Source organism: Molothrus ater, chromosome 17, assembly GCF_012460135.2.
Source record: "Molothrus ater isolate BHLD 08-10-18 breed brown headed cowbird chromosome 17, BPBGC_Mater_1.1, whole genome shotgun sequence".
Lineage (NCBI taxonomy): Eukaryota > Metazoa > Chordata > Aves > Passeriformes > Icteridae > Molothrus > Molothrus ater.
In genome coordinates this window covers 8,395,092-8,415,899 of record NC_050494.2, presented here as the reverse complement: position 1 = coordinate 8,415,899, position 20,808 = coordinate 8,395,092, and the positions used below count along the sequence as shown (strand labels likewise).

Genomic DNA, 20,808 nt, shown 5'->3' with positions numbered 1-20,808 from the left:
GAGCAGCCGGCTGTGAGCACACACAGAGCACACCCACCACAGCTTCCTGGCCCCGGAGGTGGTGGCTGCACCCCGGGGTAGGCTGGGTCTGTGCTCGCAGCCGGGGCGGGAAGCTCAGCACACCCGAGCAGCCTCTGCCGCGCCCGCTCCCCGCCCGGCTCCTCCCGGAGCTCAGGGCAATGTAAGGAAAGAATGGGGAGCCCCAGATCATCATTACCTTGCAAATGAACAACGCCTTACAAGGAGAGAGGAGGAAAAAAGAAACACCAAATTTATTCATCAGGGATGTGAACTGCGCTGGGTGGGTGGGAGGTGGCAGCCAATGGAATAGGAGTCTGACAAGTCAGGCTGTAGAGATCCCATGGAAGGGTCAAAACAGGACTGAGCAAAGACCACAGGGCTCATATACCCAGTTCCTAAAGAGATGATGATGATGTTAAACAGTCTCAGAGCACAAAATAAACTCCCAAGTTTTCTCTGCCCAGCTCAGCTCTCCAGTCATGGGCCACTTCAGTGAGCATCCATGCTAAGCTGGGCACATTAATCCTTGTCACCACTTAGCACTCAAGTGTGAGAAACAAACAGTCATTTGTGAGGGAAGGGCCATTGTTAAACCCTTGAGTTGAGCCTGGTGTGTGAAGAACACGAATTCAGAACAATGAGGACAGTACAGCCAATTCCAATAGGAACTGATGGATGTTGAAGTGCCTGAGGCAGCCCATGACACATCCCACATCCACCAGGATCACAGCATGATCCAGGTGCTCTTCAGGAGCACAGACTCACTCCCACAGGTTTCCTGAAGACCTTCATCATGTTTGGTTTTGCTGTCTCGCTGTGTTTCTGAGGTGTGTCTGCAGCAATGTGAAATCCCACACAACCTGAACAGCTCTGATCGTATCTTCTTCAGTCTCAGATTTTCTTGTTTGTTTGGCAGCCTGACCCTGCAAATCAGGCACTGCCCTGCCCAGGCTGACAGCTTGTTTTTTAATCTGTTCTTACGGATAGATAAAAAAGAGAGTACTAAAGGAACCTTTTCATTAGAAAAATTACTCACAGAATCAAAGGAAATTGGTTCCTTAAGTTAAAAAAAAATTGGTGTCCTTAAGATACTGGCATGAATTGCAAACTATTTTTGTTTTTAAAAAAAGCCTTTACAATGCAGAAATCCCACCAGATGATGAAGCCAGCATCTCTGAGGCAAGGACTGGCCACCACCAACACAGAATGTAACCAAGGGGATAGGACATCCTTCCTGTCCAAACACTTTCCACATGGCAGGGAAGAGCACTTGGATTGCCTGGCCTGCTTCCAGCCCAGCCCCAAGCTCTGCCACTGCAGGGCTGCACACTGGGCTCACACAGATCCTGCTCCTTGTGCTCAGCCAGGGCCCAGTCCAACCTGGATCTGGGTCCTGAGGTTTTTTAGTAAAAGGACCCGTGCTCAGTGAGCCACCTTGGACAGAAAAACCCCAGCTAATGGTGGCAAAAATCACAAGGTTCCCTGTGGAGGTGTTCCTGGATAGGTTTGGGAATTCTGTTATGCTGCTGGCTGCCATTCCCCCAGCTATGGCACTCTACTTGTGGAACCAGGCAGCTTTCCATGCCAAGCCAGTGAGTTTGGCTACAGCATGGCCTGGGATACTCCAACAGTCAAACTGCTGAAATCTGATGCTCCAGGCTGCTGGTTCCACCTCTGAGCTGTCAGTTTTCTGTCTCTTCCTTACACTAGGGCTACAAAGAACTTGCTCCCCCCAAAACTGGAGTTCTCAGATAAATCCCATAGTAAAAACCAGAAGGCAGAGAGCAGCTAAAGCACTTGACCTTTGATGTTTTCACCCAGCCATGGTTGGGACCCTGCCTGCACCTGTGCTTGGCAGGTGGCCACAGACAGAAGCCACAGTTACTGGCAGGATGTGGGGCTGTCCAAGCCCCCTCAGCTGGTTTGTAGCCAGCAGTGTTATCACCTGAGCACCCACAGACTCTGGATGGAGCTGCTGCTGCTGCAGGGAAAATGAAGGAAAGAAGTGTGCAAGAGAGCAGAGAATTGTATCCCTTGTAGCTAGGCCTCATCCAAGGCCCAACTCACTGAATGCTTTCGGGGCTGGATGGATGTGCACTACTCCCCCTCCCAGAAGAGCTCAGAAGCATCCAGAAACTGCTGCTTTTTTGCCCAGTTTTAGGCTGAGCAGCCTGAGGCCCAGCAGAGCAGGACAGCTCATCGAGACTCTGAGGCCAGGAGCACCAGAAGGACAACTCCTGCAGTCCAACACCTTCCTCAGCACCTAGAACTCAGTCATCTTCTTGTGGGTGTCTGCTTTCTTCTGCTCCCGCTGTAGCCTGGCTTCCTGGGCCTGCAGCTGCCCCAGCTGCTTGTGGGCATTAGCCAGCTTCTCCTCCAGCTGAGCTGCAGCAATGCTGTGCCTGAAAGCAAAAAACACAGTGACAATGTCATCCTGCATGGTAAGAGCAAAGGAGGCTTCAATCCCAGGAGGGTTTGCCCTTTCCTGTAGGATTAGCCCAAGAGACCTGCTGAAAGCCAGCAATAACCTGATGCTCAGCACAATCTGGGCTAGAGAATGTCCTCCTGGGATCCTCAACAGCAATGCTGCAGGGGTGGGCACGAGAAGGACTCCAGCACCTTTCCTCAGAGAGCTCCTCTCTTTGCCACAGCCTGAATTCCAGCCAAGGACCCCAGATACATCTGCCAGTGTCCACACTGGTCTGAAGCACACACTGAACTCTCTCCTCCACTTCCCCTTAAGTCCCATCCAGACACATTTCACTTGTTCCTCCCATATCTCATTTCAAGCCCACCCCTCCCCAGAAGCACCACAAACTCAATCCCAAAGAACATCCTCCTACCGCCCGATGTTGCGCGCCAGGGCCTGCTGGATTCCCCTGATATCCCTCTGCGTTTGCTCAATCTTCTCCGTGGTCTGGAAGAGGCTGACACTCAGGGCCTTCTTGGTGCTCTTGCTGGCATGGTAGATCTCTTTGCTGTTCCTCTGGGGCAGGGCCATCCCCCCAGCCCTGTCCCCAGCGCTCTTCCCGCGCAGTTTCTCGTTCAGGAAGTCAAACACGTTGCGCGGGGCCTTGCGGCCGCCCGGCTGGCCAGAGCTGCTTCCCTTTGCCCGGCATTTCCTCGATTTCCCTGGCTCCAGCTTCCCCTGCTTCTTCTTCTGCAGCACCTCAGCACACTGGTCCAGGGACTTCCCTCGAGGGAGCACCACAGCCTGCACTGGCTCCACTCTGCCCTCGCCATTCTTCCCTAGGCCTGAGGAGAGACTCCGAGTGATTACAGCATCCCCCCTCTGAGCCACCTCCCACCACAAGCTCACGTTGACAGCCACAAGCTTAAAACAAGCTAAGAGGCTTTTGAGGTACCAAAAGTTAGAACTTCTGTCCAAGCCAAGGGGATCAGGAAAGGCCAGGCCAGGAGCCTTTTACAGCAGGAGATTTGTGATTCCAAGCCCGAGGCCATCCGTCAGGCCGGTTTCTGTGAAACCAGGTTCAGGCTCACATCCTCAGCTTCTCAAGCCAGGTTCTACTTAAAACTGGTTTGGTTCCTCTGGAGAACCCAAGCCAGGTTCTACTTAAAACTGGTTTGGTTCCTCTGGGAGGACCCGAGACACAGAGGCCCTCCCAGAGCCCCCAAGGCTTGATGCAATTTGGGTGGGAGCAGCGAGTTCAGCAGGCTTTGAAGTCTGTGTCCAGGCCAGGAGATGCATTAGCACAGACATCAGAAGCTTTGCAGATCAGCTCCCCTCCACCTCCAGCCTTTGAACATTCCACAAGGTTCTCACGGCTTTGATCATCAACCTGACCGTGCTTCCAGGTGCCTCCACTGTTTGCCATTTCCATACAGGGGTTGGTGCCCCACATGCCTGTACTTCCATGAAATAACTCATCCCTCTTCCCTCCAACTCTGCTGGGATCTACCACATTGCTTGAGCCCCAGCCAAGTGGCCTTCAGCACAGCAAAGTTCTGGTTTCAACCAAAATCTCGGCTTTTTCTTACCAGCCTCTCCCCTTACCTTTTCCAAACTCATATCCCATCTGAACAAGCAGTTTGGAGCCAATGCCACGAGTATGGGCCTCCCAGCCACCAAAAGAGGAGCTGCAGGCAGGGGTCCATTCCCCATTCTCTGGAACCCCTGAGTCTATCACTGTGGAACACAAGAGGAGAATCAGTGAAACAGGAATTTTGAGTAAAGCTGCTGTGTGCAGCATCCCTCACAGGACAGTGCAATTCACTTCTCCAACCCCAAAAGCATTTGGTCATGCCTCCAGCTTTCCTCAGTTCTACTGAATTGTCACCTTCCATGAACACTGCACAGGGAGTGGCTGAAATGTGAGGTTTCACTTGATTTAATGCACATACCATCTCCCAGATCCAGGCAGAATCACCCAGGAGTTTTATGATTCTTTTCCTTCCTTCCAGGATGATAATACAGACTAACGTACACATCTGAGTAGAATTTAACACAGTGGCACCTAATACTTATCCTGTGCCTCCAGCTCCTGTCTCTGGTATGAGGCTCCTCCAGGCCACCCCATTAATTTTGTGTTATTAGATTCCAATAACCTCTGTCAGGTTAAATGCAAAGAGCTCTAGGACATGACTTTGTCCCTGTGATGCAGCTGTGGCACCACCAGAGGGACAGTGCTGCCTGTGCAACTTCCAAGAAGTCACTCTGTGTCACCTTTCAGCAGTAAAACAGGGCATGGCTGCTCCTGCAGCCTCCTCGAGGCACCAGAAGGACCCAACACCCCCATTTCCTTGGGTCTCACATTCCTGGGTCATGGAGCTCCCAGGGATGAGAAATCCTGATTCACTTTATTAACTCAGCTCAGCCAGACATGTAAAAATGAGGCTCAGAGCCTGGAACTCTAAAATATCACACCCTCTTCTTCCATGTGTGGGGAGTTCCCATGGAAACCTCCAGCCTTCATTAGCCCAGGGATTTGCACAAAACAAAGATTTTAGTTTGCAGTTGTAGCAGAACAGCCAGTTACTGTTCTCAGTCTTTCAGGAACACATAAAGAGATCAACTGCTCTTTCATCAGAGGTGAGACACTCAGAGTGAGAGCTCTAGGGCAGTCAGCCAGTCCCAGAGAAAAGCAGAACAAAATCCCAAATCCCTTTTGCTCACTTTTATCCCACTCCCTTACCTTTGGCATAACCAGAATCATCCACACTGTCCTCATCAGACTCGCCAGATTCAGCAGCATCTTCACTTCTCAGGGGTGGAATGACACTGTCCCCTTCCACCACGGCCTCCTTGAGGAGCAGGGAGTCAAATTTCACCGTGTAGTAACCACTGTCCACATCTACAGAGGGAACAGCAAGGACAAGAGCTGCAGCACACAGGGAGCTAAACCAGAGTCAGCTCCAGCAGAACGACACAGGACAGGGGGGAGGCCCAAGGAACAGCTCTAAAAAATCCTGGGTTTAATCTGTGGTTTTTATTTCTGTCTGGGAGGGGGAAGCACCCACTGCAATGAAAAGCTATTTCCACAATGCCCGTGTTGATACCCAGAAGTTTATCTCTACAAATCAAGAAAGATGGGCTGCTGACAAATGGAATTAAAGAGAAATTAGACTTGCTCCCTTCTGACTTAATAACAGTTAAAAGAAAGATGGAAAGAGGGAATAAACCCTCCCTCTTCCCAGGACAGAGGGAAGCCTGTATCAGCAGCTGCTGGGCAGGGCCAGCTCCCCCGGCTTTTGTTTAAACAAGACCAGATTATTGCCATTCTCACCTACTAGACATGTAAATTCCTGCAGCCCCTCCCTCTTCCCTGGAGCAATTAATGACCCCGTAGTCATTTCCTTTCCACATTCTTGCTCTTTATCTCCTTCCCAGTCAATTCTCTCCTCTAGCCTGACAAAACTCAGACTGTTTCCTCAGCTAGGCCAAAATTTTGAGTTCAGGGCAGCAGCCACAGTTTATGTTTTTAACCACAACAGCCAAGTTTTAGATCCACATAAACCTCAGCCTCCCCCCTGGGCCCCGGGAAAGCCCCTGCCCCCCTCACCGGTGATTTTGGCCGTGTACCAGATGCCATCACTGTGCTTGGCCAGGCAGGCTGAGCCCACCCCCAGACTGCTCAGGTCGGGCTCCTGGAAGGGCTGGAGCTCTCCACGGACACCACCTGACCATGGGAAAACCTGCAGGGAAGGAGGAACAGGAGCTCTCAAATGAAAATCCCTCCCTTCCTTCCTCAAAAGAAATGCACACAAGTGTCAGGGGTGAGGAACCTTCACCAGAATTATAATTACAACAGCACAGGGTCAAACTTCCCTAAAGTTGTTCACGTTGCACCTTAAACATGTTATTTATGTCATGGGACAAAGAATGCATCTCACCCCAGACAATTAAACTTCCTTGCTGGTGACACATCCAATTGAAAAGTTCATGGCTTTGCGGATAAATAGGATCAGAGACAGGCAGGGCTCCAGCCCAGCACCTTCAGAGAGGTGAGGCTCACAGCCCAGCACCTTCACAGACCACTGAGGTTGATCCTGGTGGAGATCCCCAAAAAGAGATCCCAAAATAGATCCCCAAAAATATCCACCCCCCCTGTGCAACTGGAATGTGTGCATTACCCACAGACCTGGGTGGTTTTTTTTTTAAATACTCCATCAGTTGTTAATTCATCCACTCAGTTATGTAACATCTCTGCATCTTTCCCACAGGATTTTCCACTTCACCTGTGCATCAACTACAGAGAGCAGCCAAACTGATGCCACTGCTCACCACAGCACATTTCAAAAACACCAAGGCACAATTTCTCTGGGTGAGAAAGCCACACAGAGCACTTGAGGAGGAGGTTTGCCCCTCTGAACCCTCCCACCCCTCTCTCTTTACCGACAGTTGTCCTTAAATCTGCACTTGTCATCCAGGAAGAATGGGCACGGCTTCAGGGACTTGTGGGTGGGGTACAGGTAGAGCACCCTGACCCCTGCACTGCCATCCTCCAGCTCCTCTGTCCCCACAATCATGGCATTGTGGTACTCCAGGGTCCCCCAGGAGCTGTAGTAGGGGGCTTTAACCTTCATCCCACTCAACTCCTCCTCCTCCTCTCTCTCAGATTCCTCCTCCTCCTCACTGCACTTTGATTTGGATTTATTCTCCGTTTCTCCCTCTCTCTCTGAGGAGATCTCATTGTCATCAGCTGGAGGCTCCTCATCTGTTCCAAGCCCAGCAATGGCTTCCTTAAAAGCAGCATATTCCTCATCTTGGGCAGAGCTCTCCAGGTGGGAATCCTGCCCTGGGAGACCTGCTGGGGAGGAGGAGGAGGCATCTGTGTCCAAAGTGGCCAGAAGTTTGCTCTTTTTCACAGCCACCAGGCTCGACTCGGTCAGTTCTATGAGCTGCTTCAAATCCTCCTGCAGCTGGATCAGGTCCGAGTGCTGCGATGGGTCCTGGCCCGCCCCCAGCGCCAGCTCCACCTGCTCCAGCTGGGCGTTGTAGGTCTGGATCGCTGCTTCCAGACTCTCTTCATCCATTCTCAGCACAGGAAAGGCGCTTCTGACCGCGTCCTCTCCACGAACTCAAAACACATTCAGAGTTCACTCAAGCACTTCTGGATAACAAGTCCTCGCCCGCAGAAGCGACATCTACCCGCCGTCCCGCTCTTTCCCTCGGGAATGACCAGGGCGATGCTCCTGCTGGAAACAGGCGGCAAGAGGCCACGGGAGAGTCTGAGGAGAGGCCGGGCCTGGCCCTGCCCTCCCCCGCCACGGAGTCCACTCTCGCCCACCGGGCCCCTGCACGGCACCGCTCCTCCCGCAGCCTGGGCGCTCCCTCAGCCCCAGGGCAGCAGCACCTCCCAGAGCCGCCACCGCGCCCTCAGCCGCCTCAGTCCCCGCGAGCCGCCTCCATGACAGCCGCCATGACACCCCCACTTCCGGCATCAGCGCCTCCACTTCCGGCTGCGCTGGCCAGCGCGTCACCCGCTCCGCACTCGGAGTACCCGGGAGGCCGGCGGCGCTGGGCATTCGGGAGTTGTAGTCCACAGGCCCCCCCCCGCACCGCCATCGCAGCGGCGACAGGACTACATTTCCCGGAGTCCCAGGCGCGGAATGGCGGCGGCTGGTGGCGCTGGGGAGTCGTGAGAGGCGACTCCGGTTCCAGCGCTGACACCGGCGCCAGCACCAGGTGAGGGGCCGCGGGCCTCGGGCTCGGGATCTTTTCCTCGCCCGCTGCCCTCGGGAGCTTGGGCCGGGACCTGTCGCTGGCCCGGGACGTGGCGCGGGGCCATTAGGGGGAAATGGCGGTAGGGCCGGTGTTCCCCTTCAGCCGTCACTGGCCGTGGCAGGGCAGGAAAGGGCCGGGCCGGATCTCCCGGATCTTGTGGGGCTGGAGGGATCTGCCGGGTCCGGGAGGATCTCCGGGGCTGGGGAGGAGCAGGCCGGCGCTCGGGCTCGCCCGGGATCAGTCGCTGTCCCGAGGGGGTGCAAGCCGGGGTTCCCCCCTGCCGGTGGCTGCTCCCCGTGGGGGCGGCAGGAGCGCCCTGGTCTCAGCTGGGAGCGAACGGTGGCCCCGGTACCTGTGGGATTGAAGTCCCGTGAATCCCCCGATCCGATTCCTGCTTTGGAACACTTTTATTTCCCTTTAGGTAATGGTGTTTGACTTCAAAGTGGTTGTTTAACCACTCTCTTGCTTAGAGGCAGCTGCCTCTCAAAGGCTCTGCCTTGGGGTTCCCTTTATCTGAGTTTGAACAGAAGGGTTGTTGCAATGGCTGTGAGTCAGCTGCAGCACTTGGTGCCAGTACTCCCTGCATCCCAGCTGCTGGGCCTGTGTGTGCACACCCAGCTGTGAGCTTCTGCAGATTCTAGCTCAAAATACCTGTTCTCTGTATTTGTATGAAGTTCACTTCATTTTCTGTGGGTCTTAGATTTACTGCAAGAGATGTTCGAGTCCTTCCTCAGTTCCCTTTTAAACCCCAGATTTGATCTCGAGCTAATTTCATTATCTCTCTTAGATCTCTGATTTTTCCTGGAATTGCCTATATATGAGATTTACTGATAAAAGAGTGACTTAATTGTTTGGCGTTGTGGCACAAGAGGCTTTTGGGAATTAGCTGTTTGCTAATTGATTTCCTGGCATTTGTTGCAGGAGCAGGATGTATACACTGCTGTCAGGGCTCTATAAATACATGTTCCAGAGGGATGAGTACTGTGTCCTGATCCTGGGTTTGGACAATGCTGGTAAAACTGTAAGTGCTGTTTATCACCCCGTGGAGGGGCACACACAATCCTAAACATCCTCCAGGGATAAATCTTCCAACAAGGGTCAGTCTCTCTTCAGCTGTGTCCTGAGTTACTTTAGTGATGTCACACCAAGCAATCAACTTTTCCTCATTACTTAAATTTAGTACAAGCTCTCAGGGATGTGGCTGAGGCTTGGGTAATCCCATAATCACATGTGATCCCTTCTTTCCTTGCTAAAATAGGGAGCAAGAAGAGTGGTTTGTCCAAAATTAGGTAGGGCAGTATCTGCTCTAGCAGGATTGTGCAGAAATGAAAAGGGTTTGGGGTAGGATTACCCCAGCCAGTAAAATGTTTGACAGTAAATATTTTGTCTTATTCTTTTTCAGACCTTCCTTGAACAAACTAAAACCCGATTTAACAAGAACTACAAAGGGATGAGTTTGTCCAAAATCACAACCACTGTAGGCTTAAACAGTGAGTAAATCCACATGGATTTTTTTCAGCTTTCTTGCACAGATAGAAAACAGCTGTTTTTTTGTTTGAAATGTTTAAGAATTCAGAAGGGCAGAATAGTTCCTGGGTGCAGAGATTGTATCTCCCAACTGTCCAGGTCTTTTTGTAGAGAATGAAATAGACTTTATTAGCTTAGGAGGAGAAACTCTTCAAGTATTAAAACTCCAGGTATTCTATTCCAGGTATCCTCAAACTGTATTTCCCTGGAGTTCATTGCTTGGCCCAATTCTGGAATTATTTGCACTGATACTGCTCTATATTTGTGATCACTCCATGCAGGTTTTGCTGTGTTGTTGCAAGCAGCTGCTGCCTGTGATTTGTTCCCCTGCAAGCCTGTCCCACCCCAGATTTCTGAGTGGGGTGTGCAGCTGTCTGTGCTTTACAGCACCCATGGTTTTCATTGGATTGCCCTTTCTTCCTTCCTTCCTTCTAGTTGGAACTATTGATGTTGGCAAAACTCGGCTCATGTTCTGGGACCTTGGTGGGCAGGAGGAGCTGCAGTCACTTTGGGACAAGGTTAGAGATGTGGTTTTGTTTTGTTTGATTTATACTTTAATTTATATATAAATATTTGATGTTTATTTGAATCAATGTTTGATTGATTTTTTTTGCCCAGAGAAGCCGTGGCTGCCCCATCCCTGGAAATGTTCAAAGCCAGGGTGGATGGAGCTCTGATCAGCCTGATCTAGTGGGAGATGTCCCTGCTCCTGGCAGGGGTTTGGAATGAGGTGGTTGGCCCTTTCCAACACAAACCATCCTGTGATTCTGTGATTTCTTTTAGAAGTGGTTTTGTCTCTTTTAGAGCTGAACCACTGTAATCACTTGGTTATCACACAGGCTTATTGTTAACCCCAGTATTTAGCATTAACACCTTTTCAGAGATTCCACTATTTCTGTGATTAATATTTGCATTATTGGTTGCAGACAGCAATTCCCAACCCAGATCAGGGGTTGTGCCATAGAGATAAGCTTTGGGGGGACACAGGTGAGTTTTTCTACCTGGTGTGTTGATCAGGCCTGCAAACAGAACAGGCAGCACAGGCTGTGTGCCTCCATTCTGTCCAAGCACACTGTGGATACAGCTGCCTCTAACTGGTTGATCTTCTCCACATGCACCAAAACTGTACCAAAATCAAGTCAGGAAGAGGAACAAGTGATCCTAGTGGATTGACACCAATATCTGTGTTCTCCTTCCAGTACTATGCTGAATCTCATGGGGTGATCTATGTTATTGACTCCACTGATGAGGAGAGGCTCTCTGAGTCCAAAAGAGCTTTTGGTAAGTACAGTGTGAACAAAATAGACCTGGAAGGTTGTATCAAATGAAACTGTAATGCAGGAGGGAGCTTCTGGCTTCATCCCTCTGTCCAGAGAACCTGTGCCAGGCATTTGTACAACTTCCAGAACTGGCTAAACCTGCTTTTGTTTCTGTCCTTTGTAGAGAAGATGATTACCAGTGAAGCTCTGGAAGGGGTTCCCATTCTGGTGTTGGCCAACAAGCAGGATGTAGAGGTAAAATATGAAGGATTTACATAAATGATCAAGTAAGCCATGGAAAGGTGAACTCTGCATTCATGTTAAATTTGTTCCACAGTCCTGAACTGATCCTGTGGTACTTTCCCACCACTGAAAATAATTACTTTGAGTTTAGTTGTATTTTTTTCCTTTATCCTCCAGCCCTTTTTCAGTGCCATGAATGAGCTTCCTACAGGCACATAGTTTTGAATTCTTTATGTAAACAGAACAAACTGCACAGCTATGGTGGGTCTTTCTTGTACCGTGACTGGCTATACTGATGCTGTTTTTTCCTGTTTATTCAGAAAAAAAAAATGTTTAGTGCACTTTGTTTATGCTAGTCTTTGAAAACTCAGGAATAGCACAACAGATGTATGTGAAGCAAATCATCCTTTCCCCATAATTGGATAAGATCTGTTCAATAAAACACTTGTTTGTTGTAGAGCATTCCATCGGTGACAGCAGTCAATGGCAAGGAATGCTCTTTTCTGATAATTTGAATTCTTTCCAGTGTATTCAGAGCTGTAAAGCTCTTGGTTTGGGTTTGGCAGTTCGTGGGTGGTGCAGTGTTTAGGTGACACATCCTGGGCCATCCTTACCTCCCCCAGCATGGAAAAAAAGAGAAGAGAGTGCCCAAGGTGTTCGTGGTGGGTTTCGTGTTTTCCTCCTGGGAATTGTACCTGGAATTGCAGGACTGCAGCTCCAGGGACTGGTCTGTAGATGGAGCCAGAGGCTTGCAGTAGGGTTTGGAGCACCCGGCCTGGCAGCTGGGCTCAGTCTCTGTTCCAAAGGATGTGAATGCTTCTCAGGTTCCTCCTCTGCACTTTGCACTTGTCCGAGCGATTGCACTTGTGGAAACACGTGAGGCTTCCATAGAAATCACTTGGCTCTAAAGCAGGGTTTCATGAGTACAACACAGATTGGTTTTTGGATGATCTAATTTATCCAGATTATTTAGTCTTAGAAATGAGAGAAATATAATTCCATGTAAAAGCATGAGATCAGGACTGAACTCCTGATTTATGGCCCTGACTTTGCTGTAGTCTCTGGAATATGGGGAAATTTTCTGTCTTTTTTTCTGTGGAAACCAGAATATTGACTCTCATTTCTGTACAACCCCATAGCTTTTCTGCAGGGAACAGCCTACACTCTTGCCTTGACCTGTTGAGGATAAGATCCAAGCAGTGACCTGGAAATTTGTTCTAGTTTCTCTTTTGGTTGTATATACATATTTTCTTACAGGCTGAAGATGCTGGCTTTTCTGACACTCTGACCAGACTAAAGACAAATAATTGAACAATTTTGTTTCTTTAAATTGCTAGAAAGAGGTATTTGGAACAACCTTTCAAAAGAAAATTTGGCTTCTTTCCCCCTCTGGAGGGTCCAAGGCCAGCCCACAGACTTAGTGCCTTCATGCAGTTGTAGAGCTACAACAAGAGATTAGCAAAGCTAAACCCACTGGAGGTTTGCCTTTTGTAAGAAATACCTACATTGGATATTTAGAGGTCCACTCCTACAGAATGATCTTGGATATGGAGCCAGCAAAGAGCTATCAATGCTTTTAACAAATCATTAAGGGGATTATAGCTTATTTTTCAGTATGTTCACTTAAACAAGGTTGAGAAAACTCAGTAGCCTGTTTCTCTTCCTCTGATTTAGCAGAATGGAAGACCTCTGGAATAAAACTGATAATTAGCATTGATAAAGATTTTTCTGCTCCTCATCTCCAGACATAAAACTGTAGGAAATTCTCACCAGCATCCCTCTGTCCTGAGCCATGATAAGGGAGGATAAGGGGTGTCTTAACCTTGCTGGTATTTGGAGATTAAGGGTAATTCTTGATGATGATATCTATAGAGGTCAGCAGAAGGCTTGTGGTCAAGTACATCAGAAATAGAACATCTGACATAGTTTGTTTTTTAAGTGTACATTCTGTTATCAAGATAACAAAAGTGTTGATGCAACCTGAAATTGCATAAGTGTTAAGAATTCTGCTGTGAACCCCAGGGTACATTGTGTCCTCTCAGCATTGCCAAGCATGAGTGGTATTTGGTCATTCCAGGAGATAAAATATGGTAATGGGCTGCAAAACACCAATTCTAATTCTCACAATACTGAATGTCATATTTTATGATATCAGGAGAATGCTCTGTGTTCAGGAGGGGCTTCAAAATTTGATTATTTTATGAATAATTTTAAAGCTGAGTCAGATGTGTGTTGGAGGAAGGAATTTGCTTAGATTTTTAAAGGAACTATTACTTTGTAGGAGAAATAAATTATCTAATATCTGCTAATTCCTGTGAACTCCCTTTCAACTCAGAATGCCACTTTTGAAAATATGGCTTATTGCAGAAAAAGCAGCAGTAATAATTACTGTTTTGATGTGAATGCAGCTGTTGAAGGGTTTACACAAGGTATATATTTCTATGCTTTACAATGAACTGTTACAATTTGAGGATAGAATAGCTCATTATGCAACACTGTTCAAAATACTGGAAAAGCATGACCTGTCAAAAACAGCATCTGAAATTTAACAATCAGAAAATTACTGGGTGCTGTATGATGACCCATGTCTGGGAGGAAGTTTTGCCATCCTCATCTAATGATAAATTTTGGAAATTTCATTTGAAATCTCCAGAGTGTTGAAAAGCCTCCTCATGTCTCTGGAAAATGTGAGGAGTCATGGTGAGTAGCAGAGTACTCACTTCCACACAGCTGTTAGAAAACAGACCTGCATGAAAGTCATTCTAGTTTCCAACTGAAGACCTCCCACAGCTTCCCTGTAAAATTAGTTTCCATTTAAATAAGGTGGTTTCAATTGAGGCTCTACTATTCCTTCTTTAAATTTAATGAAGCTTAAATTTTAATTTAAAACAAACTCATAAAAACGTAGTCCCAGACCATAGGTCAGGTGAGTCATGCTTTTTGTGAAATAATATTTTATTTAGGCAATCCACCTTGCTCTTGTTTCTTTTATATCCATTCTGATGGCTGATTACTCTTGAGATGATTGAAGAGCCTCTACTTGAGATTTGATGCATGCTTCTGGATTTATCCTGACAGGAGAGCAGGCAGCAGCATTGTCTTTGCTCCAGTGGATTTGGAAAATGGGCAAAGGCTCTACAATGCCACCTTTTTTTGGCTAAAACTTGCCTTGCTGCTTGATAGATTTTTAGGTGTGCCATTGCTGAGTCTTCCTTTGGGTAATGCTATTCTGAACCCTTCATAGGAGGAATTTGGTTCAGTCCTGGCTAAATTATGCCTGGAGGAGCCTTCATCAAAATCTGTTTTCCAGTGTGTTATTTTGGGGAAGCTGAGATGGAAATCTGGTTTGTCATGTCTTGTGTGTGAGGTTCCTGTGAACTGCCTGAGAGATACCATCATTCCTGAAAGGTCACTGTGGACTGTGGTATTGTAATGGAGCCCTCCTGATGTGATCACTGATCCAGCTTCCCTTCTTTGCCCTTGGCTTATGGGTTTGCAGCTGAGAAACAAAGCACATCTGTAAACAAATATTTTGTAATGTGCCTGGGGAGAAGGGGAACTTGGAAGCCACAGCTGACATTTTCCCTTGAGCATGAGAAGCTCAGATGCCCCTTGCTGAAGTGGTGGACAATCAGCCTCTGCTGTCACATGAGATTCCAGTTTGTGGCTTTCCCTGGAACACTAAAACAAGGCATTGATAGTTTGGTGTCACCTGTCTGCTGTGCTGCTCTGCTTCATCCAAGGGGAAAATGATAAAATGATGTTCCTCAACATAGGATTGGTGATGCAGTGGCATCCTGCTGTGACAATGTGAGTGGTGCAAAGTCTCCTCAGAAGCAAAACTCCTTCTGATGCAGATTTCCATGGAAAGCCATGGCTGGGCAGCTCTTTGGAAGGTGGGGCAGGCCACAGCTCTACCAGAAGGTGGGAAAGGGAAGGGATAACAATGGTTTATACTGGGAGATAAAAAAGGCTGTCATTGTTCGCTGCACTGGGAAAAGTGGACTCTTAAAGGCTTCAAGGATGTGTCCTGGTCTACTGGTGGTGTTGGGAAGTTCATTGCTTGATTGCTTTGCTACCTGTGCAAGTAGAAGTTGAATCAAGGAGAGCATGATTGTGCTCTCGTGTTGTTACTCTGTATCGTTAACATTTTATCTGATTTATTTTAAAATATTTTAAAATGTATCATTATTCAGAAAAGGAGAAGGAAAGGTAGACTCAAGAAGAAGAAAAGGATATACTCAAAGGTATATCATTATACAATGATATTAAACTCTGAGAAGCTTCAAGTATATTTCAAGAAACATTGCTCAATTTCAGCTGCCAAGTCTCATTGAAAAAAACAAAGATGTGGAAAATAGCTCAAATTACTGACATGCTTCTCCTTCCCAGTTGTTGGGTAATTGACTTGTCCAGGGCTTTGGGTTAAACCAGGAGCATTTGGACCTGCTTTTCTTACTGGGCAGTGGACACCATACCAGGCTTTTACAAACCATTAGAAATACTTGGTTGGTTGGTTGGTTGTAATCTCTTGCCCATCTTGCATACCTACTGGTTTGAATTCCAGCTCCCAAGCCCAGTCTGACTCCCTCTAAAGTTAGTAATTGTTGTTGTTGGTTTTTTTTTTTAATTAACTGTGTATCCTGTGGCTGACAGCTCATCTGTATGAACTGCACATTTTTCTCTTGTCAAAAATCCTCATCTAAATTGTTGAGGGTTCTGCAGACTGATGTCAGTAACGTTTTTGGATACAGTTGCCAGGTCACTGATTGAAAGGGCAAGTTTAAAATGCAGCTGAGGTCATAAGAAAGTACAGTCATCAAAAGCTGCACAGTTAATGGAGCCAAGGGCACTGGGTGAATTGGTGTTCCTAAACTCCTTGCAAGCCATTTCTTAAGATCCCTTCCTACGTATAAGCAATGAAATCTACTTCTGTTGTCCACAAAAATTTCCTGTATTTAATTTCTCCAGAATCAGTATTTTGCAAATGGATGGCTGGTAACAATTTTCTTATTTCTGTTCTCAGAGTTTTTGTTCACTTGGCCAATCCTCGGGACTCACAAAGGGTCCAGTTTGGCATTTGTGTAAACATTTGTCCAAAACATGTATGTGGGCCTGACTGAAGGTTCCAAACACATATTTGAGACTTGTGGAAGGTCCAGAATGTCTTTGCAGAGAGGAGGGAAGGTGGGCTTGTGAGTTGAAGTGCTTAAATGGCTTGTCCAAGGCTTCTGAGGGAAAAATGAGCACTGAGTGCTCAGGGAAGTGCAAGTCCAGACTTTTAGTTGGGCAGGTTTGCTTTTGTTGTAGCCTCAAGATTTTTGTGGTGACACTGTGATTTATGTGGGGAAGGTAATCCACTGATCTACTGGGGGGGGTTATGATTTGTGTTGTTGTTCCCAGCAGCCTCCTGGCAGACTCCCAGAAATTCAGGACCTGCTGAGGGTCAAGAGCATAGTTCCAGGCATCAGAAAATCTGCTGCATTCAGTGCTGCCAGCGTTTTCTCTGAGTGCAAACCAGAGAAGTGCTGGTGGGACATGGCTGTAATGCCAAGGAATGTGCTGAGAACTGAGGAAGAATCACAGCTAATTTTGTGAGAGTCCCCAGGATGCTGGCAAAGAGTCAGCTGAGCTTGTGGCAGGGACACTGTTTCAAAAGGCTTTGTAAATATTAAAGCTCTTGTAGTGTCCTGGTAAATATAAACTGTTGAGCAGCTTGGAAGGGGTATTGTTAGAGGATGCAGGTTGTGCTCATTTTCAGGACTATTTGCTTAGAACTGTACAGATTAAGGATCAGGGAGGTGAGGCAGTGTGTGTGCTGTCAGCAAACAGCACTCTCTTTGTTGAAAAAAGAATATGCTCATTTTTTTTGAATGTAAACAGGCGAATTTACTGTGTTGGTGGGCGAGTGGGTTTCATCTGGTAGCATTGTCATCCTGACTGATACAAGACTGCAGTCATGGTAGGATTCATTGTGGAAGAAGGTCACCATATGTCTTGTAGCACAAACAAGCTCTACTTTGGTTCCCTTTGCAGAGTTGTCTGTCAATACCCGATATCAAGACAGCATTTAGTGACTGCATTAACAAAATTGGGAAGAGAGACTGCCTGACACAAGCCTGCTCAGCCCTTACTGGGTGAGTATGAGAAGGGGTGGACTGAGAATTGGTTGACTGAGCAGCTGTGGAGTATCACACACAGAGCAGCACTACATGAGTTATTAAGCCTTGAAAGGGAGCTGTGCTTCCTTCCAGCACTGACACACACTTGTTCAAGATCCTTGGACTTGCACCAGCTCGGTAACTTCATCTGTAAAGCCTGCCTGTAAAACACAATTACAATGTATTCCTGGCTGAGAGCAGTGGGACTTGGAGGCATATTTGTTGTCCTGTATCATTCCTTCTCCTTTCACAATAATCCTTCATGTTTTGGTTTGCTGCAGCTCCTGGTTTTTAGGTTAGAAGTCAGTTGAAAAATGCCATTATTGATGCCTGTGCCAGAGAAATGGGGTGTTTCACTGCTGCTGCCATAATTTTGTTTGTGCTTTCATATTCTTTGGCACACAGATGAGCTTCGTGATGTGGATGATATCACAGTTTCCAGGAGTCCTCTTACATGGGGATGCCTGTGGTTTAAGATTTAATGACTAAAACAGACCCTAATTTGGGCTTACTCAGCTGCATGCCACGACCTTGACCAACCCACTGGATTCTTGAGATCTCAGCATCATTGTTGCGTATCAAGTCTCACAGTACATTTGTTCTTTGTACTTTCAGTTCTTTAAGTGAAAAGTGCTGCTTGGCAAAAGTCAAAAGTTTTGTTCCAGGTGGTGGAAACACTTCTGGCTGAATTGCTGCCTGGGCTGAATAGAGCTTTGAATTTTTTTCTGTTATCATACAAGCTACTGCAAAGGATAACAAAAACTTCTTGGACCATGAAAAAAATCTGTTGTCTGCATTGCTACAAATCACATGCCATTAAGCAGGTGAATGACCACAAGAACAGTGTTCAAGCACTGACTGGAAGAGAAGTATTAGATAATAACCTTATTTGTGCAACCATTTCTAATTTTGATCTCTGTGGAATTTCCTTTCAAAATTCCAGTTTGAGCTTGCACTAAAAGAATAACTCATGGAAGTCATGGCTGGGGAGCTGTGCAGACCAGCAAGGTATTGACTTGCTTGGCAGCCCCAGCACAGATGATTACACAAAGCTGGAACCAAGATTGCAAGATCTTGTACAACTAGTGTGAGGTTTGTGGCAAAATGACCTCAAACCAACAGTCAGGTGGGTTTGATGCTTGTTCATCTCAAGATTTCCACAGAGTTGGTGACTAAGTTGGGTTTGGGTGTAGACTTGCACAGACACCAGAAAAATAAAGGATGGAGGTATATATTCCTGAGTTAAAAGAAATCAGATCCCTATTCTTTGCCTACGTGAAAAATAGCACAGAAATGCCAACAGATAACTGTGTAGAGCCCCTCCCTTCCACATGTAAGGGCTCAGTTAGGACCTCTATGATCCATGTTTCTGTTCTTGTTGTTGCTTTATTTTAAAACCTTGTCTGCTTGCCTTCCTTAGCAAAGGGGTGAACGAAGGGATTGAGTGGATGGTGAAGTGTGTGGTGAGGAACATCCACCGCCCCCCAAGGAAGAAGGACATCACGTAGGAGCTCCGAGCCAGCCTAGCAATGGACAGTCTCTTTCCACACACTTTTGTGTTCCCTTTAAAGAAGGTGATCCACTGGATTCCTATTACACCTGATTCTTTCCTAAATTTGGAGACAAATATCCTCTTTCTGTGTCTAAAAAAAACTTGAGCCAAGGATTCCAGCTGGGTGGGGGGTGGGAATCTCTTACATTAAGTATTGTCATTGGCCTCTGAGCATCCTATGTAGCAACCTACACATTGCCAATGCAAAAGACTTAATTTTTCTACTATCTTATTTTGTGATTCCTGATTTATGAGTCTAACAGGCTGGAGGCTGGTGACATGAAGGAACTCCTGAAGCAAATGCAGAGGTGAATGTTGAAGGGGAGGAACAGCCTGGGGAATGGCTGTTCCTCCTAACTGCCAAGATCCTTGCTGCTCCAGCCCCATGTTCCTGCAGGGTGTTACTGGCCCTGTTATGCTGCTGTTTGTGTAGTGGGGAGAGAGAGCATTGATTGATTAGAACTTGATTTTTCACTCGGGGTGTTGATTCATAACTTTGACCTGTGGTAAAAGCAGATGTGGAAATCAGCAATTGGATCATTGAATTGTTAATGTTGGAAAAGACCTCATCAAATCCAGCTGTGCTGGCTGAAATGGATTTTCCTACCAGGACCCCGATTCCAGAAGCACTGCCTTGCTCTGACTGCCAGTCTCTTTGTGCACTCTATAATCCTAAGAGTAATTGAGATCTTCTGTAACTGGAGTGAATCAAGGCCCTCTCTGTGATCTTTCTAAGCTGAAAACAACCTCTAGGCAGGAAGAAATCAGTATGCAATAAAGCTTCCTACTTATTTGAACTTCCCTGGCTGAAACAGTGGTATTTGGGAATAGCAGTACTTAGCCCTTAGGTGTTTGGTTTTTTTAATTGTAAGAAAAAACAGAAAGGCAGCACTCAAAAGAAAAACAGTGCTCAGTGCTTACATCATCTACTCAGCTAGATCTGCTGATATATCATTATCTGTTCCCTGAATATGAGTTTTTACATGAATTTCATGGTGGTTTGGCAATGGGTGTTGCTCCTCTGCTGTTTTATTTACTCCTGGCCCTGGTGAACATTCTGTGCTGTTTGCTGACATAATGAAGGGGCCATCATTCAAGCTGTACTTGAGCCAGTCCATAGTATTTGTTTAGTCTCTTAGTTGGCTTCTCTCAAAGAACTTTCTGCTGCATTTCCCGCATGGAACTCATAGATGTTTTTTGAGAGACAGCATCATTCATTTGCTCACATTTGGGTCAAAGCACAAAGGTAGCTGGGCTGTATCATAAAGTTCATGAAGTCAGCAGAAGAAATTGCAAACTGAAGAGCAGAATCTTTGCTTCTCAGCAGAGGTAAGGCTCCTTCAGACCTAGTGAGTCAGTCATTTTTCTTGTGTGTTCTGTGAATGTGGAGGATCCCTTGGAAATCACTCACCCACTGTAGAAAGTGGCACTTTTTTTGGGTGCTGCATGTGATGCAGGCTTGAGATTTTCAAGAGTACTAAAGTTTTGGAGAACCAATGGCCTTTGATTATTAGGAGCATCTCTCTCACTGGGCTCTTTTAAAACACTTGGAAAGCCTGAGTGGCTTTGTGGCCCTGGCTGCTTTGGTTGGCAGAGTTGGTACTGAAAATGAAACTGAAGATGTAAAACAGTAACTAATGAACAAAAGAGTCAACAACAACAACAAAAGAGCTGAGAGTCAAAACACTTTAGTCAAGTAGCTTGAAATGTCTATTCTTTAGGACACGAGGAATTTTCCAAGATTTCCACATACTGTTTTCAGATCTCTTGCTCTCTTTTTTCCCTGGGAAACCAGAAAGAACAAAACAGTTTCTAGACACAGTCTGCTTTGTGGTCCATATCAGCAGAGTGTCTTAAAGC

The 20,808-nt window shown here is 46.9% G+C and overlaps 2 protein-coding genes across 2 annotated transcripts; one reads left to right on the top strand and one right to left on the bottom strand.

Moving 5' to 3' along the window:
• Positions 1 to 247: 247 nt before the first annotated feature.
• ZGPAT (zinc finger CCCH-type and G-patch domain containing) lies at positions 248 to 7,906 on the bottom strand. Its single transcript, XM_036395804.1, is given in 7 exon segments — positions 248 to 2,423; positions 2,865 to 3,276; positions 4,037 to 4,168; positions 5,175 to 5,333; positions 6,042 to 6,146; positions 6,149 to 6,174; positions 6,875 to 7,906. Coding segments are annotated over 7 exon segments (1,614 nt in total). The 5' UTR covers positions 7,516 to 7,906; the 3' UTR covers positions 248 to 2,284.
• A 188-nt stretch (positions 7,907 to 8,094) lies between these two features.
• ARFRP1 (ADP ribosylation factor related protein 1) lies at positions 8,095 to 19,745 on the top strand. The gene is made up of 8 exons (XM_036395751.2): positions 8,095 to 8,167; positions 9,128 to 9,227; positions 9,609 to 9,696; positions 10,169 to 10,251; positions 10,933 to 11,014; positions 11,177 to 11,247; positions 17,272 to 17,372; positions 18,817 to 19,745. Exons 2-8 carry the CDS (start codon positions 9,135 to 9,137, stop codon positions 18,902 to 18,904), a joined length of 606 nt encoding a protein of 201 aa, XP_036251644.1. The 5' UTR covers positions 8,095 to 8,167; positions 9,128 to 9,134; the 3' UTR covers positions 18,905 to 19,745.
• The last annotated feature ends 1,063 nt before the right edge of the window (positions 19,746 to 20,808 follow it).